The 27,641-nt window shown below is 38.2% G+C and overlaps 1 protein-coding gene across 33 annotated transcripts in view; it reads left to right on the top strand.

The window, feature by feature from the left end:
* Rims2 (regulating synaptic membrane exocytosis 2) overlaps positions 1 to 27,641 on the top strand; it is a 410,761-nt gene that overhangs the window by 79,603 nt on the left and 303,517 nt on the right. For all 33 annotated transcript variants that reach the window (XM_075961105.1, XM_075961103.1, XM_075961115.1 and 30 more), the window contains 2 exons: positions 484 to 694; positions 17,421 to 17,731. In XM_075961105.1, the coding sequence (XP_075817220.1) occupies positions 484 to 694; positions 17,421 to 17,731 (522 nt within the window). The remainder of the gene's footprint in view (positions 1 to 483; positions 695 to 17,420; positions 17,732 to 27,641) is intronic.

Genomic DNA, 27,641 nt, shown 5'->3' with positions numbered 1-27,641 from the left:
TAGGCCCCAGTGTTTTCATCCTAAGGAGCCTGGCTTTACTTTACTTGCACAGCTCCATTTGTTAGACTGAGAATACATGAAGGTATTTTCTCGCTGAGTTGTCTTCAGACTGAGTCTAGTTCCCTCCAGTTGAGACCATGTCTCCTCTTTTAAGATGCTAGGTTATGACTTCTTTGTGGAGGTAAAATTGTCTCCCGTACTTCTGAAGCTAAACTGATGAAAAATAATAGTAGGTAGAAGTGTGGTTTAATATTCAAGGAAATGTTTCACAAATGTAATTTAATAATTAATATGTATATCAAAGATAGAACTAATTTCAAGATTTTTTATGATGTAATATGCCATTCAAGCAAGATATTATTCTATAATTTATAAAATTAAATTTTATACTCTTTTAATCTCATCCTGCATATTTTGGTTATAAAATTATGTTTCTCTGATCATCAGAAAAGTATTTTTTAAAATCCTTTTTTTTTTCTGCAGAAAACTGCATCAACAATTTGAAATGTATAAGGAACAAGTAAAGAAGATGGGAGAAGAAGCTCAACAGCAGCAAGAACAGAAGGGCGATGCCCCAACCTGCGGTATCTGCCAGAAAACAAAATTCGCCGATGGATGCGGCCATAACTGTTCTTATTGCCAAACGAAGTTCTGCGCTCGTTGTGGAGGTCGAGTGTCATTACGCTCAAACAAGGTACGGAGCTGAAATAGGATCGTTTCCCAATAGTTGAGCTTACCGTTAATACAGTGGAACGATACCTGAAATCACTTATCAGATTAATCAAAGAGCACACAGTTTACCGAATGAGAAAGGTAATGTTGGCTGTTCCGTGGCCCTGAGCCATAGGCCTTTGACTTCATCATAGTGAAGACATTTACTGTTACAGGGGGCTGCTTGTTCCCCGGCTGCCCAGACTTCTGAAATAATCACACCAAAACTGTATTAATTAAACCACTGCTTGGCCCATTAGCTCTAGCTTCTTTATTGGGTAACTCTTACATATTAATTTAACCCATTTCTATTAATCTGTGTATCACCACATACATGGCTGTGGTTTACTGGTTTAAGTTCCGTCTGACTCTTGCGGGGCTACATGGCTTCTCTATCACTCAGTGAGTTTTTCTTCCAGCATTCAGTTCAGTTTCCCCCACCTAGCTCTGTTCTACCCTATCAGGCCAAGTCAGTTTTGTTATTCATTAACCAAAAAAAAAAAAAGCAACACATAGCTAGAAAGACCTCCCACACCAATTTATAGATTAATTGATCTGCCCTTCGTTATGGATAGTGGAAACTCTGTTCCACAGCGACTAAGATAGATTCTTATGGAACTCTGTGTAAATTTTTCTTTTTTTTTCTTTTTTTTTTTTTTTGGTTTTTCGAGACAGGGTTTCTCTGTAGCTTTGGTACCTGTCCCGGAACTAGCTCTTGTAGACCAGGCTGGCCTCGAACTCCCAGAGATCCGCCTGCCTCTGCCTCCCGAGTGCTGGTATTAAAGGCGTGTGCCACCACCACCCGGCTTGTAAATTTTTCTATCGCCCTGACACTTGCACAGACTTTGTAGATTATTTTTTATCTTAGTCATTTGAAACAAGGCTGGTCCAGCTCTGAGATTCTTTTCTTCATTTCATAACTTTGTAAGCTATACTATCCCTATGGAATTTAAATATCTAGTCTTTCATATTTCTTCTAGGCTTTATCTCGGCTTTATCCTCTTCAGTGAATATACTACTCATAGAGGACTTTGTCAGTTAGCAAGGCCAGTATTGCAGATGCTCTTCTTACTGAGTTCTTTTGAATTGTTTTCCTTATTAATATCCTATCACCAAACTAACTACTTAGATGGTTCTTACATACAGAGTTAATCTGTATGTGCATTATTTGGGAATAATTGTGGGAATTAGTTCTCCTGTGTGATTCATGTTTTTCTTTTCTTTTTTCTTTTTTTTTTAGTTTTTCGAGACAGGGTTTCTCTGTAGCTTTGGAGCCTGTCCTGGCACTAGCTCTTGTAGACCAGGCTGGCCTCGAATTCACAGAGATCCGCCTGCCTCTGCCTCCCGAGTGCTGGTATTAAAGGCGTGCGCCACCACCGCCCGGCTCTGTTTTTATTTTCTTATTGTTTGTTTCTCTCAATGTTTTGTTTGCCCAGAACTAATCCTCTATTTCTTCTAATGCTTCTTCTTGATTTGATCATGTTTTGTGCATACATGTATGTGTGTGCATGTACACGAATGTGTGTGTATGTGGATGTATGTATGCATGTATGTATATTTATATATGTATATATGTATGAATGTATGTGTGTGATTTATCTATACATGAATTATGGTATAATTTTAAGTAAAAACGATACAAGCAGAAATCCTTAGTCTTAAAAGGAATATATTCAGTTTTTCAGTATTAAGTATAATTTATTCACAGATGCCATCAATTACAAATTTGCTAAGAATTCTTTCCTTTAAGATCTTGAATAGTTTCCCAATGCCTTTTGCCATCCACTGAGATTAATTTTTGTTTTTCCTTTCTTTAAGGTGGTGAGGTATTGACTGATTTTTGAATATTAAACCAACTCTGTGTTCTTCAAATAAAATCCATTTAGTTATTCATGATAGATAATTCATTTCATATATAAATGAATTTGATTTGCAAGTATCTTTTTTGATTTTGGAATTAACATCACACTGGCCTAGTTAAAAAGATTATATAAAGTATTTTACTTTCTTCAATGTCACAGAAGAGTTTGTATAAAACTGGTATATGTCTGATCTACATGCAGAACAATTGAGTTGCCCTACTCCATGACACAAGTCCTTTTTTAGTTATTAAATATATTTGTTAGATCTTATTTGTGAAGTTATCTGGGCATGCATTTTTATTCACTGGGAAGGTTTTAAAGTATACTTTAATTTTTTATTTGATTCAGAGTTCTTTTTTGTATGTGTGAATATATTTTCATACTTATATCTTAAGGAATTTCTTTAGTTTCACATAAATTATTAAACTTATGGATTTAAACATATTCATAATATTCCATTATTTTTAATATGCATGTAGTCAGTGGTGATGCTGCATCATTCCTTATTTTGGTAGAGTCTTTCTTTTTTGTTGAATTTGGCTATATATTTGAAATTTTGTTGATCTAAAAATCAACTTGATTTATTGAATTTTCTCTATTTCTAAATTATGCTCTGATCCTTATTATTTCTTCTACTTCCTTTGGTTGAATTTTATAGTTTCATAAAGGGAAAATGAAGTTTTAATATCTTTTATTCTCTGATATAAGGATCACATGCTCCTAATTTCTTTCAAGTACTGTTTTAGTTGCTTCCCTCAAATTCCAATTTAATTTTTTTCATTTTTCCTTAAATTGAGAATACTTACAAAATTTTCTCACAGCCTCTCCTTCTTCTTCTGCTTTGATTCTGTCTCCAGGCCCTTCCTTAGCTTCTGTTTAGTGCCCTGCTCTGTGGACATCTGAGCAGTGGTAGGCGGGGTTTATAGTTTGTGCCCTGTGGGGTTTATAGTTGAGTGCCCTGCTCTGTGGACATCTGAGCAGTGGTAGGCGGGGTTTATACAGAGCTTATCTTATCGTCCATGCTTCACTAACATTGACCTTTGTGGCCTCATCTTAATTACCTTAAAAACATTTAACATTGATTATTTGAGGTTTCACCCATGCATATATGTATTTTGATCATATTTACCCCTTCCCCCTCTATCCACTTCCCTTCCCGTTACCCTCTCCCTTTTCTTCTCTCCCATTCTTTCAAATATTTCACTGAGTCCAATTAGTGTTGCTCATATGCGCATGGGTGTGCGGCCACCTGTGGACCATGGTACAGCAGTACAAGGGGATGTTTTCTGAAAAAGAGACTTTTCTCTCCTAACAGCCATCGGCTGTCCGTTGCTCCTCAGCAAGAGGTAGGAGCTTCTGGGTTCTTCCCTACTTGGTGCTGTAGTGTTCACTGGGCTGATCTTGTGCAGGTCGTGGACAAACAGCCACAGCTGCTGTGAGTCCCGAGTCATGCCCAGAAGATACCGTTCACTCCATTGGCTCTTACACTCTTAGCGCCTCCATTTCCCCAGAGTTGTCCGGGGAGAGGGTGTGTGAGGGTGGTTGCACGAGCACTTCAGAGACGCTCTGTTTTCTGAGCATTTGTGAGACGTGTTCTAACTGCTATTCACTGCACAAATCTGCTATCAGGTGTCTTAAAAGACATTCTTCTAGTCAGATACGGAGGAACATTGTTTAATCTGAGCTACTGGTAAGGCCAAGGCAGGGTGATGTTTACATTTGAGAGTAGTTTGGGTTACAGAAGAAGATCCCATCTCAGTTAAAATAAAACAAGACTGTAGACATAGTCCAGTGATAGAACAGGTGCCTGGCATGCTGATTTCTAATCCGAGAACAGCAAACCAAATAACACCATGTTTTACTGCCTTTTGTTCAGACAGAAGGAGAAATCTGATCCTTGTTGCTCAATGTAGACCAGAAACAAGTATCTTGTGATATCTTATCATAGCTTAATTGCTTGCTAATACCCATCGCAGTTTCTACTGTATGGTACCTTTTCACTGAATAGAAATCTTAAGTACAGTAAAATGTTGGAATACTCCTTGAAAATGCATTATATCGTGAGCAACTTTTAATCTCTCTGTATTCTAGCTTAGCTGCATGAACGGGTTTGTTGAAGAAGGAAGGGCCAGACACAGGGTACTTCACACCCTCGTCCCCCCCAATCTTGATTTCTATCCGGGGACACATGCCAGGAAAGTAAAATACATTAAAAAGCAGTTTAGATTTTAGTTCAGGGAAGACAGCTCTGGATTTCTTTATTAGTATTTCTAAGTTTTCTTTCAAATGAGGAGCTGAATATGAACATCTTAATTTATATCGGAAGATATTCATTTGAATGGAATGGGGGAAAGCCACCCAAGTTTTGAGATAAAGATTACAAGGTTCAACTTATGTTTTCAAATTTGGTCTTGTAAATGCCCAGCTGCCTCATGCTATAGAAGACTTTGCTTGTAACACTGGCTCAATGCACTTCTTTGACTTACCCTAGCTCCAAAGAATTAAGATCAGTGATATATTATTATCAGACTGTCCTTTTAGAGAATACAAATATTTTAGATATCAATAGCTAGTCATAAAGCTATTAAAATTCTTTCTGTAATCTTCCAAGAGAACACAAGGAAATAACTGTTTTAATTTTGAGACTCTTTCATGTGGAACCATCCTTAGCAATTAATTATGTCTCTGAAGTCCACTGAGGACAGGGAAAGAACGAAGGGTGCCAGTCATGAGGAAATGCCAGTACAAGATAGACGACAGCACACTGCATTACTTACTTAAGTAAAAATTGCATATGATCTTCATCAAATGAAAAAATAAGGAAACATTATTTTGTAACACTTAAATTGTGAAAAACACTGAATTGGAAAGACGTTAAGCATAACTTATAATAAGGATTGTTTTTTTAAAACTTTACTTTTTTTGTTTTTTTTGATTGTTCAAAACAGTGTCTCTGTGTGGCCCTGGCTGTCCTGGAACTCGTTCTGTAGACCAGGCTGGCCTTGAACTCAGAGACCTACCTGCCTCTGCCTCCTGAGTGCTGGGGTTAAAGGTGTACGTCATCATGCCCAGCAATAAGGATTATTTTAAACTTCAAAATATGATAACTTGAATTTGTTTCTTTTGTCTTTTGGTAGGAAAAATTGATTTCCATATGTTTAATTAATTTTCATCTGCTTGATTAATCTAACTTAGAATTTTCAGAATTACACTGTTTAGCTTAAATAGAGTACTTCAAATGGGGCATTTCATTTTATAGTAACTTTTTATAATCTGTTAAATAAAGGAATTAATCTAAATGACCTCTAAGGTTTCTTCTGGGATTAATATCTTATACCATCAATTTACTCACATAGTTCTTGAAATAGCTGATGAATGTACTTTTACTAAATGAAGCAAAAGCTTTATTTCTACTGCTTAAATAATTTAAAAACTAATAAAGAAGCTTCATTAATTCTTGTTATTCTGTATATAGTGACTTAAACTTTGTTTTTTATCATTCTCCCATATATTATAATGTGAAGGTGATGAAGACAGTGCTGTTTTAGAAAGATGGTTATTAGAAATTTGAGGAATGGGTGAAGCAAATTTATAAAATTATATAAACATAATCTTTGGCAGATTCTAATACCCATCCATGGTTTATAGAATTAAATTTTGGAAGGAATTTTGGACAGTCATTTAATTAAAAAACAAGTAGGGTTGTACTTGAAAGCTGGGTTCGGCTGCTGGTTTGATAGGGGGTGCTTTGCTTCCCAGAGTGCACAGTGCCTTTTCCTTACACTGAATGGACTAAGTATGGAGGAGTACCAAGACTGTGTAAACACACATTTAATCACATCAGTTTAGAAGACATCCGAGAATGTGTTCTGAACACCTAAACTTTAATGTCAACCTGAACGTGTGTGACAGGCACAGTCTTAGAGGTTATTTTGGAGCAGGGAAAAACTGCTGGATGCAGGACAAGTTGTGGTCATGTCTGCATCTGAAAGCTGCATCTGCTTCCTGCTCGCTCTCAGACTCCTCATCAGTAGCTAAGAGGAGCTGCTTAGGAGTAACTAAGGCGAACCTCAAGGTAGGAAATACTATTTAAAATATATGTGGAAGAATAAAGACATCTACAGTACATTCTAGTCATAATGCAGATTATATAAAGTTTAAAATACTCTCAGTAAAATAATTCTATTTCAAATATTAGCCCCAAACAAATGAACAACCAAATCTTATTTTAAAGATATTAACAATACTTATTTTTAACTCTTTTTAAGTTAAAAGAATTAAAATCTACAAAAGAATTATAACATTGCATTCTTTTGAAATGTGATTTTTATAATTCTTCTTCATAAGGGTCTTAGATTATCACTAGATTTTACTTATTCCAGACTAGACTTCTGTTATCTTTCCTGCTGCTGGAATAATCCTCAGATTTTATTCTGAAATTTTTAACTTTTCGAATAGTATCACTCCATGTTGTCCTCTGAACCAGAAAGCCAGGCCTCAGATTTCTTTCCTTGCTTTCCTTCACAAGTTTTAAACATTTAGTAATTTTGTGTCTATATGTGTAAACTGCTGGCTGATGTCTCTTCAGACTCGATTCAGTTCTCGTCTCTGACCTGCTCTGTCTGCTGGAGTCTCGGCTTCTCAAACACTCACTGCTAGAGGGATCCCCATCTCTCAAGTGGCTGATGTTTCTGCAGCGGCTGAGTAACTTTCTGAGCACTCTTCTCTTTTCCATGTCCCAGACAAGCGTCTCTAGGAGCGCTCTCTTTAGCTGTCTCCATCTGGTCCGCTGTGCTCTGACACATCCTTCTGCAGGCAGAGCTATTCCCCTCTAGACTACACTCTAAATCCTTACCTGCTTGATGAACATTGCTTGTTTTTGTTAACATAGGCATCACCTCCTTCATGGTCCTTCTTTGGGTATTCTGTGTGAATCAACTACTTACTCCCTTGAGATACATTAAATTTTATAGATCTCTAATCTTGTATATTCTCAAATTTTATTGCTAATTGATTATATCTCTTTAATCCACTTTGACCGCTCAGTGTGCGTGTTTCTGTGTACTTGGTATGTAACAGGCCCATGTATTCACTACTGAGTGAATGACCGAATGAGAAATTGGGATACATATCATCACCATCATTTTTAAACATTTAATTTTAGTTTTGGTAGTAACTTTTTTTATCTTAGAGAATTTTATATGTTTATACAATGAATCTTGATCATATATCTATTCCCATCGTCCCTGCCTCCCCTCAAATGCCCCACAATCAGGCCTTCTCAAAAATGAAAAGGTATGGAGCCATCTGCTAGAATATAGGAAGTATACTAGTTTGGACTAGATTCTCCCTCCCCAGCTGCCCTCAGCTGTCAGTAACTCTCCAGGAAGGGAGGACTCTTAGGGATGACCTCTCCTGTCTTTGTGACTCTTGGATGGGTTGCTTGTGTATTTCTTGTGCAAGTAGAAGGTGGAACGGTCCACCAAGCAGGGTAATTCTGTCTGAATTTAAGGCTATATTTTAGAATTAGCTTGCTAACTAGTGTGTATCCATAAGGCTTTGAAAAAAGTATCCTTAATCTTGCATAGCCCACCCATTTCTACTCCTTCCCCTGGTTACCTACGTAACTGGTTAAACTCCAGTACTCCCCACGTTCTTGAATGCTGTATGTATTCTACTAACCCTCCAACTGTATTGTTTAATTGGGTTGTGAGATCGTCAGCATCCATTTGGCTTCCTATTTACTCTTTCTTCGCGCTATATCCTCCTCCCCTCTCTCCTCCATGCTCCTGTATCTATCTGCTTACGCCTTCCACCTCCTTTTCCACCTCTCTGCTTCACTAGCAGTTACGATTTCCTGTCCCCTAATGTCTCCCCCACCCCAGCACCCCTTTCTGGTTTCTTGGTTTCTACATGTGCTACAAGTTAAACACACAAAAGGTTTGAGGCTAGGATCTGCATATGAGAGAGGATAGCTGTGTTTGTCTTTCTGGGCCTTTTTTCCCACCTCACTTGGCAGCATTTTTTTCAGTATTCATTTGCCTAGAGATTCCGTTTTTTATTTACGACTGAGGAACATTATAGTGTGTATATAATATATACTATACTGTGCACCTCCTTCTTCTTAGCCATTCATCTGTTGATGGACATCTCAGTTTCTGTTCTTAGCTATGAAGAGAGAACACAATGCGCTCAGGATAAGAAGTTCCTAGAGTCTATATGCTCAGACTGGGATAGTTGGGTCATATGGCAGTTCTGTTTCTAGATTTTTTTTATAAACACATGCACTGCTTCCCAAAGTGGATGCATTGGTTTGCAGTCCCATAAGCCTTGCTCCACACAGATTTATTCCTGAAGATGACCATTCTCAATGGTGCAAGATGGAAAAACAGTTTTTTAAAGTGTGTTTCCTAGCCAATTTTCGTTTCTTCTTTTGAGAATTTTCTATTCAATACCATAGCCCATTATTTTAAGGGAGGTTGTTTATTTTCCTAATGTTTTAGTTCTTTGTCTAGACACTGATCATGTGAGACGAGAGGGGCTATAAAGATCTCTCCCATCCATGGGCTGGTTGTCTGGCCACTCCACACTTTTCTTTGCTGCACAGCAACTTTTTAGTTTCAAGAGTTTCTGTTTGTTGATTGTTGGTCTAATTTCCTGTGCTATTGGAATCTTATTCATAGCGTCCCTTCCTGTGCCTGTAATTGACCTGTGTTTCCTACCTTTTCCTCTAGCAGGTTCAGGGTGTCACTTCTTAGGTTGAGTTCTTGATCAATTGGAGTTGAGTTTGTGCAGGGCAAGCGATAAAATCTAGTCTCTCTTGGGTTTTTTTTTTTTCACATTGAAGAAAATTTGACCAGCACCATTTGTAGAAGATGCTGTCTTTTACAGTGTATAGTTTTGACATTTTTAAGAAATATCAGGTCATTATAGTTGCAGATTTAGATCTGAGTCCCCAATTCTATTCTGTTGAACTCTGTAGACAACATTTTTTGATAAAGCTCCTTCTTCAAGCTAATATAAAGGTCAAGTATAAAGGAAGAATTTAGTTTGTAAGAGGCCAGGCCTGAGAGAATATTATGGCGGAATGAAAGTGGGGCCTTTCAGTTGGTTAGAAAAGTTCAGATGCAGGAGAGTAGAGAACGCAGTCAGGTGGCTGGAGTCTGTGCTCTTTTGGGCAGTGTATAGTAGGAAATAAAGACTATATGTAGGGAGGGTTTTGAGGGGAAACTAAGGCTTTCTTGGCTATGTTTTTTCTTTGTTATGTTTACACTTTTAAAATATTGAGACTATGGCCTGCAATTGCCAATTACAATAAATAATAATTTATCTTCAATGAGTTATTTAATTTTTCTTTTCATTTATGTAAAAGTTAGAAGAATCCTAATTTGATAGAAATAATTTGTATAATAAATACGAATAGTACATGTAATACTTCATTTTATCTACTTTTGATAGTAGTTGAATTGAGCAATAATGTTATGTTTTATCATTTTTATATGTAAAAGCTTTATTTCTAAACATTTTTTCATTTTCTTAAAAGCTGTTCGTATTTAAGAATGGAATTAATTATTTATTTTGTTTTGTCTTTTCTGTCTTTTTAACTTGCTTTCGTGGATATTCACACCCAGGAGGACAAAGTGGTTAGAATCTTTTTCTTTCTGTCTACTATACTTTTTCTTATTGTTGTTGTCAATTTAATTTTGTTAATTATATTGCATGATAATTGCTAAACATTATAGCATATGTAAGCATGCTGATTTCAATGAAACAAAACCCAACTTGCATTATATTAGATGCAAGTATTCAGTATATTAGATGAAAATATTAATTTTTATAGAACCCTAAATTTTTATAATTTAATAGTTTTGTAATTTAATATTTAACAGCTCACAACATTCTCCATTATGATATGTCTTCCTTTACCTTACAATGTTTTCCTAAGCTCATTGTTATATTATTCAGATTTTATGAAGTTTCCAAATTAATGTGTAGAGTTAATGCCTCAAACAACTACAATTCCATCAAAAATGGGTTTACTGAAATAATTACCTTGTAGTTTATCATAACTATTTAATATATTTCTGTTCCTCTCAATACTTTGTGTTCTGAGTTAGTAAATACCCTAGTTTTTGAATGCCTGGTTTGCATTAGATGTGCTTTTAAGACTGATGCCTGTGCATATGGACACAAAAATGTTTCTATTGGGGTAACTCTTGGTGAGTTGGACTCAGCCTTGCGCCTGTTAAGATCTTTCCATTTCAAACGGCACACACTCAAAGAAGTTGAAGACTTCTACTTAGTACCATGTTTTTTTCCGAATCACCTGGAGTTTTTTGCCTCCTTCCTTAGTTTGTAGCTGCTCAGCTGGGGACAGTGCGTTTCGTGACAAATATTGAGTCTGGATTTGGAATGAACTCTCAGAGTAGAAGAGAGAACATTATAATTCTTGCCTTTTAAAATTCCTGTACGAATCCTAACAACTTTTCGAGGCTGTTTTGAAGATGACTAGGCGAATGAATGCATAGACTTCATCATCCTTGATATGGGCATGGTTCTTCAGAAAGTCTGTGAGCTGCCTACCACCCGCCCTCGACCACAGCTTACCCACAGCCCATGCACTTAGTGACTTCAGAATCTCTGGCGCCTTTTGTGTTAATATAGGGTGCATGATGGTCTAACTGCTATCTTTTCTCCCCTTTATATCAGGGCTCCTATTCCAGAAACTGGAAATTTAATGATGGAAACTTAGCTTTCATGTGCTGACAAGATTTCATAATTATCACTCAATGGTGATCAAGTCAAGGGATGACTGGCAGATAAAATATATTTGTTTACATGGTTTTGTAATATACAAGTGAAGCTGGACAGGCTTTCTTTTGACTCTAACATAGTAGGTGGTATTCACAAGAAGCTATTGAACTCTTAAGAAAGGTTTTAGTGATAAATTGATAAACTCAATTTTAATTAATTTAAATTTAAAAACCTCATGTAGCTAATAGCTATGAAAGCGTACATTTTCCAGTTGCATAGTTTACAGATGGTGATAAAGGTGTGTTTTTGAAAAACATCTTAGCAGAAATAACTATATTAAATGGGCATCTAGTAATTATGAAAAATGTATTCTTATTATTAACATTCTTAAGCATTGCATCTGTTTTAATTAGTACTGTTACAACCTTTTCCTTCAAATCAACAAACACATTGTCGTTGTGCCCCGTGTGCTAATTAATAGACATAAGTACTTGACATCAGATAAAGTTTTATAATGAGAACTCTTATTATGTTTAAAATATATTACATTAACTTGAAATTCTAAAACTACATGCAGGAAGCTGTGCATTTGTGGAATTTATATGCACGTTGGAAAGTGTAAATATACAATATGTCAGTAATGTTTCTTAGAATTTGGTCAAGGAAGCTGTTGACTACCAGGTAATCAGAGGTTACCTAATAGTGTTTGACAATCTCCCTTCAAGCTCTTCTGCTGTCTTCATTTTGTATAAAAAGACGAAATGTCAAATAGGTTAAATAACTTTACCAGGCCCACAGCTAAATAGTCATATTTGGCATGATTTGTTTCAGAAATTCTCTAATGGCTATGTTTTTAGTGGTTGTGTCAGATTCAGTGTAGGGCTTTGGAAAAGAAATTGAACACACTTCTTTGTACACTGGACCAGCAGAGTCAGAATAGCCAAAGGGGGTTTTGAGGTTTCTCTTCCTTGTTAGTAGTTGTTGAGATAATTCTAACGTGTAGGTGAGTTGAGATACCTCTGTTTTCTCTGACTGTGAGCACTGCTTCTCTCAATATTAACATATTCAGAAGCCAGTGCGTCACAGACCCTTGACTTCCACATGTTAGCAGCACATGAAGAACAGACTGTGGAGGCAGCTCGGGCTGTCAGCTCTCAGCAAGAAACTGTTCGTAATATGTACTCTGCCCTGGTTTAGATTGAATTTCCTCATTTTGTTTCTTAATTTAGCATGTATTGGAAATGATTAATCTAGGTAGGTATTATTTCATGTTAATATAGAAAGCTAATAGTCTGCCAGTGTTCAGGGGGTTGCAGATTTTAATTTATTGGAACAATCACTGTGAAGGTTGGGTGTTTACTGAGAATGGGGAAGAACATACATCCTCAACATGCCATGCAGGAGTTCCTAGTGTATCTTCTCATAGACACAGTTTACAAATGGTGATTCAATAGAATAGTAGTATGAGTTACTGCCTGAGCTGGGCAGGCGTATTCTGAATGCCTGCTGGCTCCTTGGCAGTCTGTTGGTGGGGAAGGAAAGAAATGCTGTAGTAGTCGGGCCTGGCTTTCAGGACTTCCTGTAGAGAATGATGACTTGCAGTCTACATAACTCTGCTCAGAATATTGTGCCTTTCCCTTCAGCTCAATATAAGATGGTTATGGATGGGAACTTGGCTGTGTTTGTTAAAGGAGGAGCTGAGATGGTAGTTCAGGCATTGATTTTGAACTATGCTTTTTCTTCAAGATTTTAAGTTATTTGAAAAAAATTTATACTTTCTCACATATTTTCAGTATGACAGCTAATATTCTCATCAAGTTTATGTATTTTGAGGCTAAGTTTTCTAGCACACATCCAACAGAGTCTACTGAGTCTAGTTTGTTTTGCCCGTATGTGTAGACAGAAGTTTTTCTGTCCTGCCTTGCTCCACAGCCATTCAGTAACTTTGTCTGTCCTGGGACTCACTCTGTAGACCAGGCTGGCCTTGAACTCACAGAGATCCACCTGCCTCTGCCTCCCAAGTGCTGGAATTAAAGGCATGTGCCACCATGACTTTAATCTTTTTTTTTAAAGGACTTTCTTTATCCTTTTTCTTTTCTCTCCTAGGGTTACATATATTTTTAAACACACTGTAAACTGTTTAGAGTTGGCTTTTTTTTAAAAGTCTGAATCTGTCTCTACTGTAGATCTCTATATTTTTTTGTGCATGAGTCTTTAATCTGCTAAGCAGCATGGCTAGGATTAAAGCTGTGGCTTTGGTGACTGGCTTCACCCTGTTTCTTAGCTTTCTGAGAGTCTAGCTTTATAGCTGAGGTACAAGCAGGGGCCATGTTTATTGACACAGCTCTGTGGAGTTTCTAGGTCCATACCACCACCATGAATTCTGCTGGTTACTTTTAAGAACCATGTAAGTGTTTCGTTGCAAGTCCTCTTTTACTGCAAGTTTTTTGTCACTAATGCTGAGTCAGGAAGTTTCTCTTAAAGGAGCCGCACCTCTGCTTGCCTCTAACAAACAGAGCCCACCTGAGAAAATGCTGCTATCAAGAAGCCACGCTTGACTCTGTTCTTTTGTGTCTAGAATAACTTCCCAAGCTCTCTCAGGTTTTATGTGGACGTAGTGGCCAAATGTTGGGCACCATTTGTAGACTGAAGTTTCTGTCCCTTCCAGTCCTGCAGCCATTCGGTCCCAAATAAACACATAGAGGCTTATGTTAATTATAAACCGTTTGACCCACTGTTCAGGCTTATTACTAATTATTTCTTACAACTTAAATTAACCCATAATTCTTACCTATTTTTAGCCTTGTGTCTTGGTACCTTTTCCTCAGTGAGGCATTCTCATCTTGCTTCCTCTGCTTCTGTCTTTTCTCTTTCCAGAATTCTCTTAGTTTGGTTGCCCAGCCTATGCTTCCTGCCTGGCTACTGGCCAATCAGCACTTTATTAAAACCAATACGAGTAACAAATCTTTACAGTGTACAAGAGCATTATCCCACAGCACATATGCACATGAGGATAGGGTTGACCTGTAGGACATGGGCAGCATATGGGGGGCCTCAGCCCTAAAATAGCTCCTTTTTCTACATCAGAAGCCTGCTGCTCCTCAACCAGAGGTGAGGCCTCATGAGCTTCCCCTCGTCCTTGCGGGAGTGTTGTTTGGTGTGATCTTGTGCAGATCTTGTACAGGCACCATGGCTGTTGAGAGTTCATGGCTGCAGCATCCCTGTCTCTCCCTGAAGACACTTTTCACAAGAGTCTTTTTTAGTATTTTCATGCTCTTTCCTATGTCCCTGAACTGTGAGTGTACAAGTTGTGTTATATCCCACAATATATAATTTATGGGGACGTGTACTCACAATCACTTGCTCTCTGCCCTTTGATCAGCTGTGGTTGAAGCTTCTATGATGAGGTATGAGAGCTGTACTAATTTATGTGCAAAGGGATAAAGATTTAGAACACAGTTGGATACTATGTTACTTTAGAAGAATAACAATAGGAGATTCTCCTAGGGTTTGTGAGCTCTAGCATGGGTTTCTTTGCTAGGTTTTCAGTACTAGGTATGACTTCCCTCCATATTGATTGAGCCTTTATTCCAGTCAGAGAGCTGTTGGCTGCCCCCAATATAGTAATCCCACTCCTGCATTGGCCATTATTGCAGTCACAATATTTACAGCTGAGCAGGACTTTTAATAAATATTTTTGCCTGACAACCTGGAAGTTTTGCCTGACAATCAGGAAGGAAGCTTCTAGGTCATTACGAGGTCCACTTCTCCAAGTTCTGTGACCAAAATGTGTGGTGTCTTCAGCAATAGAACAAATAAATAGAAAAAAAATAATAGAAGAACTTACCTTCAAGTTCTGTCAGTTACTGAAAAGCAACAACAATAGTCTAACTGCCTCTGAACCACCTAACAAACAATTCAGAGAAAGGTATCCATGCCTGACAAGGCCTCTTTGTTTGACGCTCTGTGACTTCTGGGGAGAGCATTAACTCCTCATGTTCCTCCCCAGTACTTCTTCCACACATAGTATGCTTTGGTAGGTGTTCCTATATCCAGAGAATTTACTTGTATATATATTGTGAAGAACATCTATTTATAGTTAATCACAACAAAATGTGTATAATTTGAAATGAGACATTCAAATAATTCCAGAAGGTTTAAGACTGAATATTTTCCACTAGATTGATTTAAATTATAATAAGAACGAATACACAATTTATTAAAGTAACAAGTACAAGTTTTAATTGAAATTATTAATTTAAGAAATTTTACTAGAAATTAATTTCTTAAGGGAAAGGGTAGATCGACTATCTTACAAAGTTGTTCATAAATATCTTGATTTAACATTGGTTCTCTTTTGTTTTAATAGATGCATTTGCTGAGGAAAGTTTTCTCAGTAATGAGACCATTTGAATAGAAGTTCAGTTATAAACCATTCACTCAACTCTCTGACTCTTTCCCAAGAACATGACAAAAGGGTTGTGGTCTATCATCAAGAATTATCTTAAATTATATATCAGTTGACCAATAGTTTATGTTTTCCTTCAACTTTCTGAAAGCAAAGAACCTAAAACATTAGACTTGCAAAATTTAATACTGAGTGAATGATTCATCCTGTCAGTTTCTGGGAGTTATACCAAAACGGCATTACTGATAATTATCAAATGAATGTTCTTATTTTTCTTTGATTTAGGGATACCTTGTTTAAGCCAACATCCTAAGAAGGATTTGGAAAATGTTAATTTTAGTATTCTGCCAGTTATAATTTATACTATGAAATTATATTTGCATCTTATATGCTTAGTTATTTTTAATATCTCTTAGAACTGCCTATCTTGTTTTCAGTTTGTAGAAAAATGGAGCATGTTAGGAAGAGGCAGAGATAATCCCTTGTCAAACCCAATCAGTCAAATGAAAATTGGTTAATCAAAGTCTTATGTTGCTTTCTAATTAAATAAATATTCATACTCATTCTTTGCTATGTGTATATTGTGTTATATGCATGTTTATGTGTGCTTGCCTGTCAGTGTAGCATGTGGAGTCCAGAGGTTGATGCCTGTGACCAGCTGCCCTATCCTCCTCTGCCATGCCTTCTCCCTATGATGGGCCGTGCCCCTCAACTGTATACACTCTGTGACCAGCTGCCCTATCCTCCTCTGCCATGCCTTCTCCCTATGATGGGCCGTGCCCCTTCAACTGTATACACTCTGTGACCAGCTGCCCTATCCTCCTCTGCCATGCCTTCTCCCTATGATGGGCCGTGCCCCTTCAACTGTATACACTCTGTGACCAGCTGCCCTATCCTCCTCTGCCATGCCTTCTCCCTATGATGGGCCGTGCCCCTTCAACTGTATACACTCTGTGACCAGCTGCCCTATCCTCCTCTGCCATGCCTTCTCCCTGTGATGGGCCGTGCCCCTTAAAGTATAAATAAACCTTTTCTCCCCTAAGTTATTGTCAGATGTCTGATCTCGTTGGCTGTAAAGAAACTAATACAGTGATCCTTATGTAAGTTGCGAAATAACCAAAACAATCTGTGTGAGCATGCACTGGTCTGAAATGTCTTCGTCACCCAATTCACAGGCTTATCTCATGGGTACCACAATTTCACTAAACATGTTGTTTTCGTTGTTATTTGGGGTGACTGTGAGTTTGTTTGTTAAGGGTTCTGCAGTTATGAAGGCTCAGTACTTGCTGAAAGTTTTGTTTTCTGTTTTGGAGAGTCTATTTAAAATTGACTATCTCCAAAATTCACCTTCTGTTTGCTACATCATCCTTCTAAATAAATAAAAATAATCACAGAATTCAAGAAAACAGCTGTCTTTTTGATATGAGTTTTTCTGTCAGTGTAAGTTCATTATAATCATGCTTATATAATTAAAAGAAAGGATGAATTATTTAATTTATAGTAGCAATTAATCTTGACTTCATTTTAACTTCAGAAGTACAGCCATGTAAATTTTTGTTGGCCTGAGTTTCTCTCCTTTGTCTTTATTCTGAAGAAGACTTATTTCTTTGTTCTGTGTTATTGTGTGTAGGTTTGTGTATTTGTGCCAGAGACTTACTTCCTTTTTCCTGTGTTATCATGTGCAGGTTATGTGGGTATGTAATTTGTGCCGAAAACAACAAGAAATCCTCACCAAATCAGGAGCATGGTTTTATAACAGCGGGTCTAACACACCCCAGCAGCCGGATCACAAGGTTCTTCGAGGGCTTCGGAATGAGGAGGCTCCTCAGGAGAAGAAAGCAAAGCTGCATGAGCAGACCCAGTTCCAAGGACCCTCAGGTGACTTATCTGCGCCTTTAGTGGAGAAAGCACGATCTCATGGACTCACCAGACAGAATTCTATTAAAAATGGGTCAGGAGGGAAGCACCCGATCGCCAGTGACATTCCTTCAGACAGGTAAGCGTTTGGGTTCCTCTCTAGGTAAAATTCGTTTGTTTGTGTGTGAGTGGGTATGGTGTGTGCGATGACGGTCAGAGGAGGATAACTTTGTGGCGTTGGTTCTTGCCATTTTGTGGGTTCTGGAGTTTGAACTTGGTTCATCCGACTTGTGTGGTATGTGCCTGCTGACCCAAATGTAGTATTCATAATTTTCATTCCAAGCAAAATAAACATATATGCAAATTTTAAGCAACAGCGAGTTGTCTACATGTTATAGCCATTTTTTAAAATTCCTTTTCTTTTGGTAAATGCTATATGTGATGTTCATGATTTGAGCTATGACAGATTTAAAGTATTTTATGTTTGATATTCGCCAGACTATAAGACAGGTTTCCAAGAATAGAGAAAGGAATCTTAATCAGCTTTTGTTGCTTTTGTTGTAAATTGTGGCCTTCCTACTGGGTGTACCAGTTTTATTTTTTGTTTTTAACTGTAGTCTTTCTTGAGTGAGTAAAGACAGAGGCTATTTCTTCCTGTGTTTAGTAGGCATTTATATATTTTCTTTGGTGACCAGACTGTGGGGTTGTTTTGTTTTTTTTTACACTTTTTAATGAAATTGTAAAAGTGCTTTATATTTATTTTTAAGCTATATGAATTACAAATGTTTCTTTTTAAATTTTTTGAAATATAATTTGATTATATGCAAGGTGTAGTCAGAGGCTGCTTGTTCATTCCTGGCTGCCCAGACCTGAAATAAGCACACAGAAACTGTTTTGATTAAAATGCTGCTTGATCTATTAGCTTATGCACATTTCTAGCTAGCTCTTACATCTTAAACTAACCCACTTCTATTAATTTGTGTATTGCCACATGGTTGTGGCTTACCAGTAAGGTTCCATCCAACATCCAATATCTGTCCTGCTTTGGCTACATGGTTTCTGCCTGACTCTGTCTACTCTCTCCTCCTCTATCTGTTGAAATTCCCACCTTGCCATATTCTGCGCTGCAATAGGCCCAAAGCAGCTTCTTTATTAACCAATGGTGTTCACAGCATATAGAGGAGAATCCCACATTATCTCCCCCTTTCTGTCTAAATAAAAAGGAAGGTTTTAACTTTAACATAGCAAGATTACATATGACAAAACAGTTATCAAGCAAGAATTACAATTAAATTATAATAGTTATATTTATTTTGTCTTTTATCATAATTAAGAAAAACTATAATTATAACTATCTATTCTTCAACTCCATCAAAGACCCCAGAAGGATATAATATTACCTAAGTTAACAGGAAGTGCATTGTAAGCAACTTCCAAAACTCTAGATTTGACAGAGACATCTTGCTGCTTGGACAGTCACCCAAATTTCTTCTGTAACATTGGGGCATCCATCTTTAGCCTACAGGCCCATAGTATCTGGCAGACTTTTCCATGAAGCAGGAAATTTCAAAGACAGTTTTGCCTATATTGGCAGTTTGTCAGTCACTTTCTTCTGTTTCCTGCAAAATGTCTGGCATACTCTTTCATGAAGCAGGAACCCTGATGGATCATCTCACCTTTAGGCAAGTTCAGCAGTCATTTATCTGTGGATTCTGCATGTCCAAATCATATAGTATACTATAAAACAGTCCAGGCAAGAGCAGTTTCTTGCTCAAATGGCTAACAAACTCTATGAGGAGCCTCTTCAGTGCCCGTCTTCTTCTTGAAGTAATTGGTGCTGGAGGTTAAAATACACAAACACACACAGAGAGACAGCGACTCGGGTCATCCTTGAATTCCCCAAGAATGCCCCCTTTATTGTGTTCAGGGGCAGATTATATAGAGATAGCCACGCCCCAGCCAAACCCACCAGAAACCACTCTCCTGCCATCAGGAACTCCTGAAGGTCTTGTGCTCAGAACAGCTGTAGGCACTCAGATCAGGGGATTACAAGAAATTCAGGATCTGGGGTCTCACTGCTCCCAACAATTAGGTACTAAACACATTATTGCTAACTTGGTAAACTACATAATTTTTGTCAGCTTTTGCTGGCCACTAGAGGGCTCATAGCCACTGGACATACATTCAAAAAGAATACAGTATGGTGAAGAACAACATTGGCTTCAAAACAATAATAACTAAAAAGAACTCTTTAAGCCCTAAAGTTGGGATGAGGTGGCTGAGTGGTTAAGAAAGCCTCCCAAGTTGAAGTAATACAGATGGAGAAGATGCATTTTACCCCTTACTCGGTGAAACGTGACTTTTCTTAAGGATTTAAGTACTCACTGCTCCCCTCCCCCCCTTTTCATTACTGGATCTCAATTTACCAAAATAATGGGCTTTATTATATGTATACTATATTGTGTTAACCCCTTATCCTCTTTTGATCTTGGAAACTGACTTCAATCCCAAGTTTGTTCCCTCCCTCCCTCCCTCCCTCCCTCCCTCCCTCCCTCCCTCCCTCCCTCCCTCCTTTTCTTTCTTTCTTTTGTGTGCATGCAAATACTGAACTATTGGCTCCACTATTCCATAAGTAGTCAAATTAAAAAAAATTTTTTTTAAGTGAATGCTTGTCAGTACCAAAATACTGAAATTTTCTTCTATAAAGCAAGGGGAGACTTTAACAAGGTAAACAAATCTAGTGATGTGAAAGTCGAGTGCTTGTTGTCTATGACCGGGTTCCTAGCATCTTGCACAGCAGTTGGCACTGGTGCTGCTTGAGCAGTCACTGGAGTCTCAGCTGCAAAGATACAGTTGATGGCCAAGATTACACATAGTCCCCATGTGGACTTGTTAGCACTGAGATACAGCATGAACTCTGCTGCTTGAAAAATGTCTCTGCACATGATTCCTTAGTGGACATATAGAGAAGTGCTTTAGAATGGGCTACGTGCATTGGGGTTTGAAATACGTAACTGATCTTGCCAGTGACCATAGAAACTGTCTCACCTAAAAAGTTGTTTATATTTCAGACAGAGAAGTGTGCAACTTGCTAAGTTACTTAACACCTTATAATTTTGTGTTGGTCTTGCTTTCCCAGTGTTAAGTTTACTCCAATTTTGACATTGTAAAAAGTTGGTTCATTTTCTTCAAAGGTTGGCCTAAAATTGAAGTAACATACAAAACATAAAAACAAAAAGTATAATAAAAATATTTTGTTTGTAGGTCTAAACGATATTAAATTAAAATATTTATCAGTGAGAATTCAGTTATTTCCTTCAAAATGACTTAGTATTATTGCTGTTTATATGCCTTTGATAAAACTATTTTGATGGGGGCTAGAGAGCTGGCTCAGCACTTCAGAGCATTTGCTGCTCTTCCGGAAGACCTAGTTTGGACCCAGCAACCACATGGTGACTTACAGACATCTGGACCTCCAGTTCCCTAGGATACTATGCCCTCTTCTGGCCTTCATGGTTCATGGACATACACACAAACAAAATGTGTACTTAATTTTGCATGGGTCAATTTTTAGGATAAACCAGAATTCCCATAATTGCAATCATTTGGTTAAAAGAATATATATATATACAGTTGAAACTTTTATAGGCATTGTCAATTTGCCCTGTATAGAGTATGCAGTAGACTTTTTTAATTTGGCCAACATCTACTAGGATTCTTACTTCATAGTTCTTTAGCCAATCACACACAATAGAACTTTGATCTTTACCAATCTGCCTGTCAAAAATGATATAGCATTATATACTTTAATAATTTTTCTATCATGACTGAGTAAAGTTGGATATTTCTGCACGTATTTAAGAATATTTAAATTTCTTTTGAACTGTTTGTTTTTATCTTTTTTCTATTGAGTTGTCTATAATACAATGTGGTTTTAATAATTTCTACTTATATTGTGAAAAAGAAACTTTTGTATAGATTATGTTTGTGGTTTATATTTTGTGTTACAAATGGGAAAGATTTAGTGACCCCAGACAACTTAACTTTGTTCCTCTGCTGAACTCGCTCAAGGTTTTGACAAGGGCTGGGATCTCACCGACGCTCAAGGCTCTCTTCCACTGTGCTGTCAGCAGAAGTCATCGTGACAGGCCATCAACCATCAGAGGCTCTGTGTCCCCAGCCGGGCTGGCACCTTACAGCCTGGCCGTTCAGGAGACAGTCTATGCTACTTGACATCTCCAGGGCTAGCGTGATGGGCTACCTTACCTGGGATAACCTTTCTTGATTACTTTAGAGCTGTCTTAGGGGGCAATAATACATCTGCAAAATTACTTCCCTTTGTTATATAATGTGACCTCGTCGTTGGTGTGATGTTTTCACAATCCCTACCAGTACTCTGGGGGAAGGAAGGCTGATGGCAGATGAATGACCTCCACTCCTGTAGTGAAGGCGGTGTCTGAGGCGTGGCTCACTCCTGTAGTGGTGGCGGTGTCTGAGGCATAGGTTGCAAACTGTCCCCTTCCCCAGCTTGTTATTAGCATTTGATTTTTTAATATTCTTCTTTTCCTAACACATACATGTCATAATTGGATATAATTTCTCTTTCATGCTCTTGATCTTTTTCTTGGGAAATGGAAATGTAACTTACTTGGCATAAAACTAATCTTTTAAATATATACAACTCAGTCATTTTTAACATACCTTTGAGCTCATACAATCATTGTGATTGTGTAATTTGAGACTATTTTAATAGTCTCAAAAATAAACCCCAAACTAATTAACTATTGTCTCCTGTTCTCCCCCCATCCCTCTAGCCATCATGAATCTGTTTCATGTTCTTTGTTTTTGCCTGTTATGAACATTTTGTAAAGATGGAATCTTTGAGATGTGTGGCTTTTTATTTCTGGCTTTAATTTGCCACACTGTTTTCTAGAGTTTATTCACTTCTAGCCAAATCCAGTAATTCGTTCAATCTTAGGCCTAGGAGTGGCTCACTGTCTGGGCTGCCTAGTCACCGCTGGAGGTCTTTGCAGCTGCTCAGTTTTCAGAGTCATCGTTTTTCCTGTTGGCGGCGCTGCTACGCACACTTTCTGTGAGGGCGTGTGTTTAGTTCCCTCTCTGGGTAGTTATCTCAGAAATGTGGATGGTCCCGTCTGCTTTTCTCCACTGTTAGCTTTCCCTCTGCTCCTTGGCTATTTATGTTTCTTCTTTGGATTTTTTTCTAGTTACATACTTCATTAAGTAATTAAAAACCTTCTTTACCCAAATTAAAACATATTCTCAAGATTTCTTCTAGACGCAGCAATACCATTAAATGATAAAATAGTAACTGAACTGGAATTTCCAACAGTGTGGCAGTAGGTACAGGGTCTGCTCTTTAAAATGTGATTATCCTACTGCCGTACTTTTTATTGAGTGATAAATGTTTTCCTTCTCTTGGCTTGTGATATCATATTTATAACCCTGAGTTATTATAACATTCAATTCCATTCTGTTAATCAATTTTTACAAACATAACGTGTAGTTACTGAAAAAGCTATCTGAGCTATTAGATATTGATAGCAATAAAACTTGACCGCATAAGTTTTGATAAAATGTTTAAGTTCATAGATATTTAATTTTCTTCAAATGAGTATTGAGGGTGTAGCCAGTGAACAAGGAAGGTGCTAAGGAGCGGGGAACAATACTTTGCCAGTCATATAGCTTGAGTGTGTTAGTATTCAGATAAAGTGAAAAGGAAGACATCAATTAAAATACAATTGAAGGATGACAGCCTTTCCCTGCAAAAATATTGACTGTAGGTTTTTTTGAGTCAAAAAGCTGTAGTTATCATACTGGCCACCAGATGGTAGAAGTGCACTCTGAAAAATGTTCTGCAGCTCAGCTCTTCCAGCCCCACTCTGCTAAGACCTTGTAGAATCAGATTGGAAAATGAATTGCCTTTCCACCTAAGACCGTGAGAAACAAACCATTGCCTTTCAGGTTCAAAGCTAGCACTTATGTACCATACAGATGTGCCTTTAGCTCCGAGAGTCTCATGTTCAAAGCTAGTACTTACTGTACAGATGTGCCTTTAGCTCTGAGAGTCTCATGTTCAAAGCTAGTACTTACTGTACAGATGTGCCTTTAGCTCCGAGAATCTCATGTTCAAAGCTAGCACGTACCGTACAGATGTGCTTTTAGCTCCGAGAGTCTCATGTTCAAAGCTAGCACGTACCGTACAGATGTGCCTTTAGCTCCGAGAGTCTCATGGCCCAGGTTTATGTTTGCAGAAGCAAGTTTTAGAGTTGCTTTTAACTTCACCAGTATTGCAGTATTAAACTCTGCAGCATCAAGTGTTCAGCCCCTCCCAAGTGTTGGTTCCCTGCCATTCCCTAGCCAAGCAGATAGTACCCTCAATTATTTTGCACCCAAGTGTAAATACTGAACTTTCTTTCTAATCTTTTTCCTGTTGACTTTTATATTACATTTGTTTGTGATTTTGGTCAATTCAATTTCAGAAATGTCTTTTGTATCCAGCAGATCCTTTCACTGGCTTTGTTGGGCATCATCTTATCTTATTTCCTTCCCATACCCTTGCTTTTCAGTGAGTTTGTGTGGTGTATTTTGTTTCTAGAATCATACTATTTAAGTAAAGCTGAGGAAAAGTCATTTTTGATGCTTCCCTATTTGCACTTAGAGTTGAAAACACTGTAATTGAAATATTATTGCATAATTTTCCCCGTTCCTCCTTCCAGTTCCTCCCACACGCACCCCCTCCATTGTTCCGTCTCAAAATCATGACCTCTTTTCCCCTAGCTATTGTTATACATATGCATATGCACATGCAAATCATAATGTAAATGCAAAATCCTTTCAGTGTTGCTTGTGTGTACTTGAAGTTTTAATTCTTAGCTTCTAAGTAGACAGTATTCCTCACTGAGGTTGCTTCTTTTAGTTGTGGAAGAGAAATATATAGAATATTGGCAACTGTAGGCCTGTGTGTCTGACTGCACAGAACTCTAGGTGGCACCCGTGACTTAAATATGAGTGTTACAGCCAGAGTTTTCTACTTTTCAGGGCCTAGTTACAACTAGAGAGGAATTAAGATAGGGGTGGAAGAAAAAAATGGAATTTTTAAGACAGGAAAAGTTAACTTTAAATTAAGTGCTGAAAAAGGCCTTACTTAACAAACTTACTTAACACTTGAAGAAGGTTAAGAAATAAGCCTGTTAGGCTGTGTCTGTGGGACGGCCACTGCAGGCCGTGTCTGTGAGACGGCCACTGCAGGCCGTGTCTGTGAGATGGCCACTGCAGGCTGTGTCTGTGAGATGGCCACTGCAGGTTCTGCCAAGGTAAGGGAGGATGAGCTCTGATTTTTTCTAAGTCTTGTTTTTTTAATTTAAGGCTCAGTTCAAATGTCCCTACTTAAACAGAATCTGTCTATATCCAGCAGAGAATATATATTTTGCTTTTAAAGAATACTTTTAAATGAATTTATTCCTTATTGCGTGAGAGTTTCTGACATGCCTATAATATATTTTGCTCAAACCTACCCCCATGTTTCAGTCCCCAGCTCCTTTCTTATTCTCCCACCACCACTTTCCCTCTCGACTTTCCATGTTTTTTAGAAAAATAAAAATAAAAAAGCGAGTCCACTTAGTGCTGCCTCGATATTCATGGGTTCACATGATCTACTGGAGCGTGGAAGGATTTCGGGGGCCACATTGCTGAGGAAAACTAACTGTCCTGGCAGCCACCATCCAGTTGCTCCTTCGCTGGGGTGGGCTTCATGAGTCCCTCCCTTCCTCTCTCTGGGGTTTGGGTTGGCTTGATCTTGTGCTGGACTGATGGCTGCCGTCACAGCTGCTGCTGCTCATGTGTGAGTGACACCCACCACCTCTGACTCTCAAATCGCTCTGCCCCTCTTCCGCAGCATGGCTGAGCCTTGGGGGAGGTACTTCTATCAACGTGTTCACCACCATCTTCCTCTCCGTGCGCTTGCCCATGCTTCTGTCACGCTGCTTTGCTGAACATCGACTGTTTCAGGACACAGTCTCCTTCATACATCTGTGCATACATAGTTGAGGTTTTAGAAAGAATAGGCACTCCTTGGCTATCAGTTGCGTTAGAATGAATTGAAATAGATTGTATCACTGAAAAATTAATGGATTTCCAAGTATTTTAGCATACTCTCTTTGTTTATTATTATTATTTGTTTGTTGTTTTTGAGACGAGGTCTTGTTTCGTATCCCAGACTGGCTCGTATTTGCCGTTCTCTTGCCTCTGACTTCAGAGTGCTGGGGTTACAGTCGTATGCCACTGTCCTCGGCTGTTCAGTCCTTTCTGTGTGTCACCATTATCCTTTGCTTGCAAAGACTGCAGTGATTTTCTGTCTCTTAGCTTAATTGCACAGTAATGTCCCTAAAAACACTGGTCAACAAGAGCATGTCGATGTGCCGTAAAGTCCCAGAAGGTCTGCACAAGATTGGTGCCTAGCATCCTTTCTTTAAACTTGTGCCAATGATGGAGCATTAGCATAATTCCAGAGGGGTTCCTATGCCTTCTTCACTGGGGTTTGTCACATTTTAGCACCGCTTTAGTGGATCTGATTTTTCCATGTCCCCACATATCTGTGTTTGGGGACTTCCTTTGGGTAGACTGGCTTGTAAGTGACTGTCACTATAACAATGGCGAGATGACTGACATTCTCGATGGCGTCCTGGGTCCTGAAGAGACGACTCAGCTGCTGAGTCTCTTGCTGCTGTATTGTGAAGACTGGGGTTCAGGTCTCAGCACTCATGTTGGGGAGCTCACTAATGTTTGTAACTCCAGCACCAGGGTCCAGCTCCCTCTTTTGGCTTTCATGGGCACCTGCATGCACACTTGAAAAAACACACATGTGTATAAGTACAATTTCTTTAAAAGGCATTCTTGTGTGGATAGTATATTATATGGTTTCTGTGTGAAGGATGTTGAAAACTGCACGGTAGTTGTGAGTTTTACTGAAAGGTCCCATGGAACTGCACAGTGACAAATATTGTGTCCCCGACTGCGGTCCTCAGCTGTGGGTCCCAGCTGTGGATAGGGTCGTGCAACAAGTATGGAGGCCCGTGAAGAAGTAAAAGGTTTATAAACATGTGGCAACTAAAATTTAATTCAAAATGTCATGTCTGACATCCAAGGTGTTTCTGACAGCATCACAAATGTTGTTGTGTCTGCACTGTAGCCTTGGGTTCCGAACACGTGGACACCATGACTGTGCACTGCGTGTGCTGTCCCGCTGACTACACCCACAGAAACGGCCGGAAGTGCCTGGCTCACACTCAGGACCGTCTGTGTCTGGAGCTGCAGTGGTTTTACTGTGCATGGAGATTTCTACTCTTACAGAAACATAATGATTTACCATGGAAAACAAAGACTTTTAATACTTTCCTAACATTTTTCCTCATCATGTAAGGATCAAGTGAGTTTATTTTTTGATTCTATTGCGTTAGAATGCTGGTTTTTAAACATCTGTTTGAGCTACTGACCTTACTTTTATGTTTATTTTTAAAGCATGAAATGAATTTTAGCTTGTCATTAGGACAAACTTTATAACACTTTCTGAGATGGCCTTAAGTATTTTTACCATTTTGAATGGTTTTCTTAGCATTGATGATTATAAAATCAAGATATTGATTAGCTCTGAAAAACATTGTGTGTGTTCTCTGCCTTAGATTATCAAGTACGCAGTCAAGGTTTAATTATTTATATCAACACAAATAGACAATATACTTCATTAGTGTGCAGTTCTACCTTCACCTTTATTATTGGCAAAGTTGTTTATGCCAGAGAATAATTTTAAGATAAGTATCTGTATGCTTTATTATAATTTTTTTTTCTGATATTGGCTTTCTCTGTAGCTTTGGAGCCTGTCCTGAAACTAGCTCTTGTAGACCAGGCTGGCTCCGAACTCACAGAGATCCACCTGCCTCTGCCTCCCAAGTGCTAGGATTAAAAGTGTGCGCCACCACCACCCAGCTATATGCTTTATTATTGATAAATAATTTGTATATGTATCTTACATA

The sequence above is a fragment of the Microtus pennsylvanicus genome, chromosome 2 (assembly GCF_037038515.1).
Source record: "Microtus pennsylvanicus isolate mMicPen1 chromosome 2, mMicPen1.hap1, whole genome shotgun sequence".
NCBI lineage: Eukaryota > Metazoa > Chordata > Mammalia > Rodentia > Cricetidae > Microtus > Microtus pennsylvanicus.
The sequence above is the reverse complement of the archived record's forward strand: the minus strand, read 5'-3'. Positions and strand labels throughout refer to the sequence as shown.